General features: G+C 44.8%; 2 protein-coding genes across 2 annotated transcripts; both read left to right on the top strand.

The window, feature by feature from the left end:
• The first annotated feature begins 226 nt into the window (after positions 1-226).
• RPL23 (ribosomal protein L23) lies at positions 227-4,304 on the top strand. The gene is made up of 5 exons (XM_081029352.1): positions 227-298; positions 883-966; positions 1,245-1,373; positions 3,936-4,049; positions 4,163-4,304. The coding sequence occupies exons 1-5, from the start codon at positions 286-288 to the stop codon at positions 4,243-4,245; spliced, it is 423 nt and encodes a 140-aa protein (XP_080885478.1). The 5' UTR covers positions 227-285; the 3' UTR covers positions 4,246-4,304.
• A 145-nt stretch (positions 4,305-4,449) lies between these two features.
• Positions 4,450-9,133, top strand: SPMAP1 (sperm microtubule associated protein 1; the record flags this gene model as incomplete). The annotated part of the gene is made up of 3 exons (XM_081029351.1): positions 4,450-6,687; positions 8,027-8,126; positions 8,976-9,133. Exons 1-3 carry the CDS (start codon positions 6,481-6,483, stop codon positions 9,131-9,133), a joined length of 465 nt encoding a protein of 154 aa, XP_080885477.1. The 5' UTR covers positions 4,450-6,480.
• Positions 9,134-12,445: the final 3,312 nt, after the last annotated feature.

Genomic DNA, 12,445 nt, shown 5'->3' with positions numbered 1-12,445 from the left:
GTGCTCAAACGATATTGTTGGGTAAATTAACAAACCAAGGCTTCTGTGTTGCCAACGACTTTCGAGCTCGTAAAGAGGAGACTCAAGGTTTCACTCGCTGGGGCAGCCTTCACCCGAACCACCGCCCGCTTTGAGGATTTACCACGTCATAAAACCGCGCCCCCCGGGGAAGAGGCGGGTTGAGCGAAAGCTCCGTGTCACGTGACGAGAGCGGGCGGGGCGGCAAAGTTCATATCCCAGCATCCTCTGTAACTACTTCCTTTCTGGCCTTTTCCGGCGTTCAAGATGTCTAAGCGAGGTGAGGTTTTGGCTTTGGGGGATCCTCCACCATCTGCCGCGCGGTGGCTGCCGGCATCGCCGGGATCGGCGGCCATGGGCAGCTGGGGCGCTTTCCTCTCCTCCGGGCCGGAGAGAGTGAGGAGGGACACCGCGAGCGCACTGGAAGGGCCCTCGAAAGTGGCGGTGGGGAGGTCTGGAGAGTTGAGCTAGCAGAATCCGGACGTGATTCTAGAACGAACCCCGCAGGGTCGCTCTGCGCCTCGCGCTGCAGTTAAGGGGGTGAAGCTGGACAGCCTTAGGTCTCTGAGTGGGGGACGTGGCGCCTTCTAACGCCTCGCAGGAAGAGCTCCGCGCTGCAAAAGTTGGAGCGAGGATTGAGCCGTCCGGGTCCCTTGCTCTGAACGTAAGGGTGGTAATAGGGAGGAATTGGGGGTTTGCCAAGAGAATTGGGTGGCACATGTGGAGGGAGTAGTAGAGTCCTAGAGCGAATCTAGAATGTACCGCTTCCCGAAGCGTATGCGAATGAATTTATACCTTGAAAATGTAGAGGGAGCTCCGAACCACGACTGCACAATGACGTCTCCTGTTTTCCTTCGTACTCAGGACGTGGTGGGTCCTCCGGTGCGAAATTCCGGATTTCCTTGGGTCTTCCAGTAGGAGCCGTGATCAATTGTGCGGACAACACAGGTGAGATCTGCGCCGGTACCCTGCCAGACTCGCCCTTTTAAAAGCACTCGTTGGGCCTTTTGCTGATGACCCACCGAGCCGTCAAGAAAGGGCAAAGTGAAAACACCACTTTTGGGTGAAGCGGCAACATGTTGTGTTGTTTTGTTTCAATCGGTGGTGTGACAAGGTGTTCCACCCTGGGGGAAGGAGAGGCTTTGCAGGTGTTGGGGAAATGTTACACCGGCAGAACTGCCTGATGGGCCCTCAAAAAAAAAAAATTTGTTTACGTCCTTCCATAGGAGCCAAAAATCTGTATATCATCTCTGTGAAAGGGATCAAGGGACGACTGAACAGACTTCCTGCTGCTGGTGTGGGTGACATGGTGATGGCCACAGTCAAGAAAGGCAAACCAGAGCTCCGAAAGAAGGGTAAGAAGATAAGCTGAACCCTCCTCATCTCTTGGTGGACAATTGCAGACTCCTCCCTTTATTGAAAAATGGAACAATAATTTTACCATTCTCGAGACCTCTTTTTTTTTTTTTTTTTGACCTCTTGAAGTTTGATTTCCTTTGAGAATCAGTGTGAAGTAATAACTGCAATTGAAGTTCTGCTCTTGCTATCTTAGAGACCATTCTCTACCCTATCTGGTTTTACTGTATTCCTTCTTGCCCCCTTGCTCAAATGTAGTTGCCGTTCTGAAGCCAGGGTTCATCTTTTAAAAATGTAAGTCTTGTCACTTAACTACCGTGTTTCCCAGAAAATAAGACCTAGCCAGGCCATCATCTCATGTGTCTTTTGGAGCAAAAAATATAAGACCTGATCTTATTTTAATACAAGACCGGGTCTTATCTAACATAATATGATATAAGACCGGGTCTTGTATTACTTCTTGCTCCAGAAGTCGCATTAGAGCTGATGGTCCGGCCAGGTCTTATTTTCGGGGAAACACAGCGTATATGTAACACACGGAAATGTGGAAAGGGGCACAGAGTCCTGGATTTGTGTGGACTTGTTTATCTGCTAGATTCATTTGTGAACATTTCAATGGTTTTTAAGTAGATGAGGGTCCAACATAGGAGGTTTTCAGTAAACATTTGTTTGTGTCCTTGTTAAAAACTTGATCAGAGGCTGTCTACGTACATAGATAGTACTTGACTCCAGGGTAGCCAGCCTCCCTGTCCTTTAAAGAAATCCTGTGTTTACAGTGTCTGATCTTGACTATGGAAATGGTAACTGTTACCCCGATTTTACAAGAGGAATATTTAAACTGCAAAAGATTACCTTGTATCGGTCAAAATTTAAATCCAGGTTTGTTTGACTAGTTCTTTCAAGTGCAGTGGATGCTTCATTTTGAAGGTCTGGACGCGTTCACTTTAGTGTGGGTAGGGTTTAAAAACTTAACTTAAAATATTGGGAAATGGTTCCTCAAAAAATTAAATAGGGGCAGCCAGTAAGTTCAGTTGGTAAGAGTGCAATGCTTGTAACACCAGGGTTGCCAGTTCGATCCCCGCGTGGGCCAGTGTGAGCTGCGTCTTTCACAACTAGATTGAAACAACTACTTGCCTTGCAGCTGATGGGTCCTGGAAAAACACACTTAAAATAAATGAAAGTGTTTTTTTTTTTTTTTTAAGTTGAATAGTTAATTACACAAGAAATACAAGTTGAGGGCCAGCCTGGTGGCTCAGGTGGTTGGAACTCCGTGCTCCTAATGCCGGAGGCTGCTGGTTCGATTCCCACATGGGCCAGTGGGCTCTCAAGCACAAGGTTGCCCGACTCCCTCAAGGGATGGTGAGCTTCCTCCCCCCCCCCCCCCCCCGCAACTAAGACTGAGCATGGCACGTTGAGCTGAGCTGCCACTGAGCTCCTGGACGGCTCAGTTGGTTGGAGCGAGTCCTCTATACCACAGGGTTGCCGGTTGCCTGTTCGACTCCTGCAAGGGATGGTGGGCTGTGCCCCAGACAACTAGCAACAGCAATTTGACCTGAAGCTGAGCTGTGCCCTACACAACTAAGATTAAAAGGACAACAACTTGACTTGGAAAAAGCCCTGGAAGTTCACGCTGTCCCCCAATAAAGTCCTGTTTCCCTTCCCCAATAAAAAAAAAAAAGAAGAAAAATACAAGTTGAATTTCCATTACCCATCTCTTAGACCTCCAAGAGATGATCATTGATAATATTTTGTTGTCCTTTCCTGACTTGTATGCAAAAAAAAATTGCTTGTGAACTTTCCTATGTAAATGGGACCGTTACCTTTCCATAACCCGTTCTTGCTGTACATGATTGTCCTATATAAAAAAAATTACAGACCCACATAATTGTTTGGGTTAATTCCAAGTTTTTGCTCTAAAAGCTTGTATGCCCTGCAATTAGAAATGCATATGAGATAAGGTGGTGTATGGTTAAGATTCTGGACGGACTTGGGGAGTGTGTGTGTGTACATATGCACACTAGCAGTTGCAGGTTTTCTTTGGGTAAATTGGTGTGTAAATGAGTTTATACTTGTAAAACCTAAGGTATGGGACATAATTACAACATCCTTAGAAGCAATAATTTTCAGATCAAGGTATGAACTTGAATGTTTTGATGTACTCGAGGTGCCAAAAACATGTATGCACACGACTTGTATTCTTTTGTTATCAGTATATATTGAGAATTACAATTTTAATGCAGTTTTTTCATGTCTTAAAATGTGTATACATTTTTTGGTGCCCTCTATATACTGGGGTGGACTATTACTTAATGAGTTTAACAGCTTGGCCTCTGCACTCATTCATTCTGAGGAGGGGGACCCATTCCCTGTTCTGTGATACTAGGATCTTAACAATACTCACCTGTTGAGAGTAAAGTGGAAAAAAGTATAGGAAGCGCTTAGCAAGTTTCTGCATACTTGCTTGCCAAGTGGGAAATGCTGGGAAGCTAGATGACATGTAAGCTTTCTTGTGACACTGGGACCTAACTGATTGATGACCGCTACACTTTTTTCCCTCTTAGTACATCCAGCCGTGGTAATTCGACAACGAAAGTCGTATCGGAGAAAAGATGGCGTGTTTCTTTATTTTGAAGATAATGCAGGGGTCATAGTAAACAATAAAGGCGAGATGAAAGGTAAGAAAGGGTACACATTGTTTGTTAGATCCTTGAGATTGGATGATTTACCTCTTGAGTCGCGGCGTGCAAAGGACCTGCTGATCTTATCGATCGCCTCTTTTTTTATACAGGTTCTGCCATCACAGGACCAGTTGCAAAGGAGTGTGCAGATTTGTGGCCCAGGATTGCATCCAATGCTGGTAGCATTGCATGATTCTTCAGTGTATTTGTAAAAAATAAAAACACAAATATTAAAATTATTTGGTGTCAGTACTTGCCTTCCTGTTTATTTCTACATGTCACTAAACCATCTAACCCTTGCCTCTTTTATAAAATGAAACTAGTCAGTGCAGATTTTCTGTGGGCATGTATGAAAAAAGAGACAGTCTTTGCACTTAAGTGATCGATCGTACAGGACTTTGGGGACTTTATAATTTCTACTATGAAAACTATAGTTATTTGGGTTTGAAGTCCTTAAAAATCAATTGCAAGTACTGCTTGATGACAATTTACCCCAGGTAACTGCCCTGCAGGTATTCAAGATAAAAGGTCGAGTGGTCAGATCCTAGACATACTCATGGAATCCCAACAAGTGATGTGAGTAAAAACCAGGTACACGTGTATATGTACACACTTGCAGTTACAGGTTTTCTTTGGGTGAATTTATGCATAAATGAGTTTATGTAAAACCTAACATGTAAATTTGCTCTTGTGGAAGGAAGATAATTGAGTTAATATCTGCAGGTTTTTTGCCATCATAATGTTTTAATACCTGCCTAAACCCTGATTTGAGAAAGTTTGTGTTCGTGTGTCTAGTATCTGAAAATACTCAGCCTGAAATGTTACCTGTAAGTTGGACATAATGCAAGGGTGAAGATTAGTATATGTGATGACACTAGTACAGTCATTTGGTGAGATGACTACTACCCTTTTGTCCAAGATTAGGAATGGAATGGACCGAAACTAGAGAACAGTGGCTCTAAACCTGAGGAGTTAAAAAATGAGTCTAGGCCATATCCTAGACCAATTAAGTCAGATTATGAAGGTAGGACTCGCATCAGTACTTAAAGCTGCCCAGATTTCCAAGATGCAGAGGAGATTGAGAAGTAGTATGCTAGAGTGAGCTGGTCTTGATTTTAGGAATAAACAAGTCAGGAAATCTAAAAGAGAGACTTGGCTCCCTCTACTACGGCATCCTCCAGCCTGGTGAGTTTAAAATATAATGTGACGTGAAGCCTCCAGGTCCTCCATTGAAAATCAGTTTTATCCTGTTGTGTGAGGCATACTCCTGTGTTAAATTTTCTCACCTTTCTGCTTCAAATGTGAGGTGTGAGGGCCAGGCCTGTCATCTTTCCCCATTCTCTTGTGTCCAGGTTTTTTCCTGATTCTTTCCAAGGTTTAATAGAATGGAATTAAACTATTTTAGACTTAAGTACGTGTGATTTCAGATTTGGGTCTCCTGTCATAGTGTAGAAATATTAAATAGCCTGAATATTGAATTGCCAGGATTAGTGATTTTTGTGTATAGGTTTATACACGTTTTTCTAATTAATACATGCGCCTTTATGTAATACTAATAGTGAATATAAAAGTCCTTCCTTGAGCTTGTAAAGTGATAATTGCACCTCAGTTAGTGTGAGGAGCAGTTTGTATAAGGTGTTTTGGTATGTAAAGCATCTATATAAGGGTTTATTATTCAAGGGGGAAATTGGAGAAGTAAAAAGTTTAAAGAAGGAAATAAATCATCTGTAGTCACAGCAAGTAGAGAAAAATTGTTGACGTTTGCTGTGTCCCAGTATATGAGTACATAAGATTAGCCAGCGAAAAAATACGGTGATGTATCAACCTGGTTTTTGGAGTGTTACAAATTTCTTAACAGGAGGAGGAATACTGGCTGAGGAAAAGAATTGGGTGGGGAGGGGGGAAAGGTGCTTTAAGTGAACTTGACTGGAAGTCAGGAGGCCTGAATTCTGGTTCTGGATCTGCTACTAAATGGATTGAAGGAATATGCCAACGTCTCTAAGCTCCCACTTCCAATATGTTAAGAGTTGGAAGTAGACGCTGTCTGACCTCTTTCTGATCCATTCTGGGTACATAGAAGCTTTTTCAACCCAACTAAGGCGGGAAAATGTGTATGATACAATGGGAGCGGAGAACCTGGCTCTTAAAAACTGGGAAGTTGGGCCTGACTGCACTCGAAAGGCCTACATTCAGTTAACACCCCCTTCAATCTCCTATTCCTCTTGCCTAGTCTCCTGTTAATCCCTCCTCTCAGGGCCATGCAAGCACCTTCCCTCACAGCCTTTTCTAAAAGCCTACCCCATTGAATAGGGACAATAGGGTTTGTGTCGCAAGGGTCCTGACAACGTCACAATACGTAACAATGCGCAGGGGAGCCCCCACCTAGGACTCTTCACTGGCATCAGAGGCTCTCCGCGGCTGCTATGGGATGGCACACTGCTGCAAGTGTCCTCTGCGGTTGGAGAAGAGTTTCATCTTGGATGGGGTGGCCGTGAGCACCATAGCCCGCACCTATGAGCATTTGAGGCCCAAGCTCTGGTCGGCGATCCCACCTTACAACGCTCAGCAGGACTACCACGCCTGCCGGTACTTCAAGAGCCACGTCGTTCCGCCAATTTTGAGAAAAACTAATCAGGTATAGGAGTACACCAGAGTATCATCCCACTGTCGATGCCCTCAGAGGTTGGCTTTGGTGTCGAGGACAACATCCCAAACCAGGAAGTCTCAGTCCTGGGTCCTCAGCACCAGGGAGGCTTCCCCCACTTACATCGTGTTTTCTTAATGAAACCCCAGAACTGGCAGGGGTGATAACGGTGTTGAGCGCGAGAACTTGAGAATGATCTCTTTGGGTTTCTGCAAGCTTAGGGGACCAGGCTTAAAGCCCGCTTCTGCCAAACAAATCGGTTTCATTGTCCTTTTTGATGTCACGAACATGCATTGTGGGATGACCTCACACTGCAAATTCTCTAAAAGCTCGAAAATCCGTGTGACCTCCGTGAACTGCCTAGACCCACCAGCAGCCGCCTATGTCCAGTGGTGACCCGATAGTTGCTGGGTGGGTTCCCTCGCTTGGACCAGCGAGCTGACACAAGAGAAACCTCCCAAACCTCTGAGGACCTTCCTTCTCCCCAGCTCTTTCGCTTGGGGGTGTTGCCCCTCCCCAGCAGAGTTCTTCGCTGGGATCCAAGATTCTAGGGTTATTTGCTGAGGGCTCCAATTGTTTTCACCACTTTTGCCTCCAATATTGGTGTCTACATATGTCACAATTGTATCGGTATGACGTCCTAGGAGTTCTTCTATGAACAAATCTTAAGGGGTTTTGTGGTCCTGGCTGTTTGTGTGTGTGCACGTATGTTCAATACATATACGATATATGAACACATTTGTGTGTGCCATGCTTAAGTGTGAACTTGCTGTCTACTCATGTAACTTTTATAACAGAAGGAGCCAGAGTCTGGAGGAGGAAAAAACAGAAAAATTTGAGTATTTAGAAGCTTGAAAATAGTATGGTGTACACTTTTGAAACTGTCGTATATTCCATTTTATAAGTATTAATGGTCACAACCACCATTTGTAGTAGGTATTATTTTCATTTAAATAAAGTTTATCAAAGCTTTACTATGCCAGGCCCTTTATTTGAACTATCTCATTTAAATCTCATAGCAACCCTCTTTTTACTGATGAGGAAATGGAGGTCCAGAAAAGGTGTGTCATTGGCGTAAGTCACACAGCTTGTTAGTGACAGAGCTGGAATTGGAACTTGACTGTCTGGCAGCAGACACTGAGCACTTAAGTATGAAGCTAAACTGCCTCTCCAGAGAGGCAATAGGTCAATAAGTATATTTAATCTCTCTGGCCCTGTTAGGCCTGGCTGTGACCTCTGCCCCCTCCCCTCAACAAGACTCAGGGGAGTTTGCACCATTCATCTCTGAGCATGGTGGCTGACAGTCTTCTGTATTCTCTCTCACTCTCAGGATCATGGCGGTACAGGAAGGGATGGCTGGATAGTGGATTATTTCCACATCTTCGGGCAAGGACAGAGATACCTCAACAGGAGAAACTGGGCAGGGGCAGGCAAGTGCCACTTTTTTTCAGCCTCCCCACGGTCTCCACCTAGGAAGAGCGGTGTGCACCCCATAGTTCCGAGAGGAAAATTGGGCCTTAGAGAGACCTAGTTGGGGGTAAGAGCACCAGGGACTGCATCATCCAGCTTTTATTCTCATACATGAGCAGATGGTGTCACAGTGCTCTATTTAGTTAATGAGCACCTGCTGTATGTCAGCTGCTTTTTACCCTCACACTATCCCCATGTTACAGCCTTGGAAGCTGAGATTTAGGAAGTTAAAGTGATTTGCTGAGAAGGGCTGAGCTAGGATTGGAATTCCACTCTTTCCAACTCTAAAGGCTGCATTGCTCTCATTGCTCCTGAGCAGGCTGTGTCCTGCTCATTTTCCAGGCCCAATTAAGTGGCAACGGGAAAGAGAGAGTTGAGAGATGTTTTTCTGACGGGGTGAACCCAACTCCACCACTCTTTGGCTGGGTTCTGGTTCCGTGACCTTCACACTGTTTAGCCAAACTGAACTTATCTATTTTCTCCAGATGGTTCAGAGGCAACGGTGAAATTTTCTCAGTTCTCCTGGGAGCAAGGCAAGTTCAGCCAAGCCCAGAAGTTTCTGACCCTCCTGTACTATATTCACACTCCTCCTGCACACTATTCCTGGTATGAGGTTGGGTTTCTGGAAGCCATCTATCTCCTTGACTTCACCAACCCTTAGCTCAAGACATTTGAGGACTGAGGGTTCAGCTGGACATGGGGAGCACGGTGACTGTAGCTGGGTTGGCATCCTAATACCAGCCCTATGGGGGTGGGGAAAGCAAAGAGGGGGCTGAATGCAGGCTCAGGTCTCTTTGTCTACCCCCAAGGGTATTCCCTCCAGCAGGTGATGGGGCATGACTACTACAATGCCAATGTGAAAAAGAACAGAGGGTTCAATGGTCCGTTTGGCTATCGCAGGAACACCCCAGCCCTCCGCCAGCACACATCTGTCTTTGGAGAGGTCACCCAATTCCCTCTCTTCTAACAGCAGCTCTTCCCTTGAATTTCTATGACAGATGTTTAGATGAACACTCAATATTATTTTATATAAAAACAATTTTTGTTTGTGCCTCCATGTGTGCTGTTTCTTTCTTGAGGTGGGAAAAGGGGACAAGCTAGTTTCTCCACCCTCAGCTTCTCTACTCAATGGAGAGGTGGTGAGAGGAGAAAGTGAGTCTCAGGCCTGTGCCCTTACACTTCATGACAATGAGTGCCAGGTTTGAGAAGCCTCAGGTTTGAGAAGCCTTAGTTCTGCTGGTGTGATAAGGAGGAACTATACCACCTAGACCTCAACAAAGCTCTTTCCCAGGTATTACCAGGTATTAGCCAGGTGGCTGTTTCCATCAAGAACAGAGCAGGAACAGAGCAGGCAAGGAGGGAAGGGGAACAGGACTTTATTGGGGAACAGCGTGTACTTCCAGGCCTTTTTTCCAAGTCAAGTTGTTGTCCTTTCAATCTTAGTTGTGGAGGGTGCTGTTCAGCTTCAAGTTGTTGTCAAGTTGTTCAGCTCCAGGTCCAGTTGCCGTTTTCCAGTTGCAGGGGGCACAGCCCACCATCCCTTGCGGAGTCGAACCTGGCAACCTTGTGGTTGAGAGGATGCATTCCAACCAACAGAGCAGCAGCTCAGCTCAAGGTGCTGTGTTCAATCTTAGTTGCAGGGGGCACTGCCCACCATCCCTTGGGGGAGTCAAGGAATCGAACTGGCAACTTTGTGGTTGAGATCCCACTGGCCCATGTGGGAATCTAACCGTCAGCCTCGGAGTTAGGAGCATGGAGCTTTAACTGCCTGAGCCACTGGGCTAGCCCAGATTTCCGGATTTTCATGAAAGAGTCATCCCATCCAAAAGAACTGACATTTTTCTTCTCCATTCCATCCTCAATTCATCAAGAGGCAGGGCATGAACAAGGTGATATCTGGGTTGCTTTTTAGCCTAAGGATTCTGGCACAGTAATACTGTGCTTGTGGACACTTTTCCTACTACTGCTATGTCAGTTTCCTTTTCAGCTAGTTTCCAGCCTGTAGTTTTCAAGTGCCCCACCCAGTGTATTGGGGGTCAGGAGAAAAGCCAAAACAGCTGATGGATACAAAAGAAGGTGGAGCTTAAGAACACAAAGCTTGCCAGAGCTCTAGTGTGGGTGGAACCTGATTGTATTGAGTCACCATAAGTGGACAAGCAGGAGTAGGGCAACAGGTTGTGGGGGTATAGCTCAGGGGTAGAGCATTTGACTGCAGATCAAGAGGTCCCCGGTTCAAATCCGGGTGCCCCCTTCCTTCCATTTTCCACATCCATGAAATAGAAGTAAATACTAGAGAAGACAAGGAACTCTCACAATTCATTCTTGACTGGAAAAACAAATTACCTCCACATTACAAATGATCACTTAGGAGAGGGCCCTGGAGCACCATGCTGGGCTTCAGTTAAGACAAGTCCGTAGGAAATTCTAAATCTAAGTCAGATCTGTGAATACAAACTATCTGATGTATGATAGTAAAGATAATGGCGTTCATACAAATGGTGTTTTTGAGAGTTTAGTACATTCAAGGCTGCTGTGAATTAAAAGAGAAAAGAGGGTCCTTGTCCTCAGGGAGCTTTCAGTCCACTGGTAGTTGACACCATTCACACACAGCTGTCAGGGGAAGAATGTACCTCACAAATATCTTTTGAAAATACCTACCCATTTTTTTCCAGACGTAATTTCTAATGGAAGCTTTCCCACAATTTGAAGGGATATTTCTACCTGATCTGAAGAATTTTTTTCCCCAAAGAGTAATTATTTTATTTTAGTATACTTTTTTTTTATTAGTTTCAGGTGCACAAAACAAAGTAATACTTAGGTGTTTATCATTTATATCCCTCACACTTGGTCAACCCCCCCACCCCCCTGAAGAATATTATTAACCTGTTGCTTGTATCACTGTGTAATCCCCTGTCTTCAGGGGTAGGGGCACTTTCTTCTTAGTTGTTCATTTGAATGGATATCTACTCTGGCCACTTTAAGCAGAAAAGCTACTGGAGGAATGGTAGATACAGAGTAGATGGAAAGCTGGAAAACCTAATTCAGAAAGCAGTTAACTATGAGTGGCTGCCAAGAGGAAATTCAGCTCACGTCCTGTCCCTGGAAGTGTCTACTACTGGTGCCACCAACTCTGGCACTCATCACTACACCATGGATATTGTTCTAGCTGCACCTGCATCTTCACCACAATTCCTTGAGTTTCAAAATGCCAAGTGGAAGCATTTACTTGGCTGAGCCATGGTCTGACTCATGTGCCTATTTACACCAGATAGGGGAAGAAGTTACCTCACCAAGTTTGACAACATGTATATTTCCCCAGAACTGAAGGAGCATTTGGATGCAAAAATGGATATATCACCACAAACCCTTTTGTTTCTCCTAGAAGAAACCATTGTAAGGAGAGAGTGTGATATGTCGCCTTCCCGTGTCCCACGCAAGGGCAGTGAGGATGTGAGAAGGGGCGGTTTGGGTTAAGTTTTTAAGAAAGAAACAAACAGAGACTTAATGCAGTTAAATCTCTCAGAAGGCCAGGGGTCTCTCAGTCTCAGAGGACTGGAGCCCAGAATAAAGCCGGCTGGAGGTTTTTATTGATAGGTATACAAGAAAGTAACATTGTTTCTTACACAGTCTGAGGCTCAGACTTCATAACAGAAAAATGTTTATTCCAATCACCCTTTGTCTGTAAACAGCCAAGCACAAGGTCCCAGGATGTTTTTACCTAAAGTATGTACCTTTTCAGGATCAAGTCTTTCACATTGTAACAACTCCGTTGAGATAAGTGGAAACAGGTGCAAGGGAAAAGCAAGAGCCGGCAATAGACTTTCCCAAGCAGGGGGAAGGGGAGGCAAGGCCCTTTCCCACACCTGTCTAAGGCAGCTCACTGGGGGTCCCCACTCGTTCCACCTGGCTTAGGTTGTATCTCCCGTGAGGTATCTTACCCATCTTTGACTGCAAACCATCTTTTGGGGACCAGACAGAGAGACATAAGGTGTAAACACAAGGATGTAAACAGAGTCCCAGAAAGGCACAATGTCACAAACTCTTCTTTCCTTAAGGAAAGACATGGAGGGACAATTGGCTAGGCTGTTGTGCGACTACAGTGATAATTTATCAGTTTCCAGTTCCAGCAGTCAAATTAGGTCAAAATTTTGTATTAAATCAATTATGTTCACATTATCATGAACATATAAATACTATTTACTATTGAGTCAATCTATAATATCTACTATGATAGCATTTCCTTTTTGGAAAATTTTTTCTGAAGATAATACTTCATTTT

The sequence above is a fragment of the Rhinolophus hipposideros genome (genome assembly GCF_964194185.1).
Source record: "Rhinolophus hipposideros genome assembly, chromosome: 20".
Lineage (NCBI taxonomy): Eukaryota > Metazoa > Chordata > Mammalia > Chiroptera > Rhinolophidae > Rhinolophus > Rhinolophus hipposideros.
Note: the sequence above shows the minus strand (reverse complement) of the source record. Positions and strands in the feature narration are given on the sequence as shown.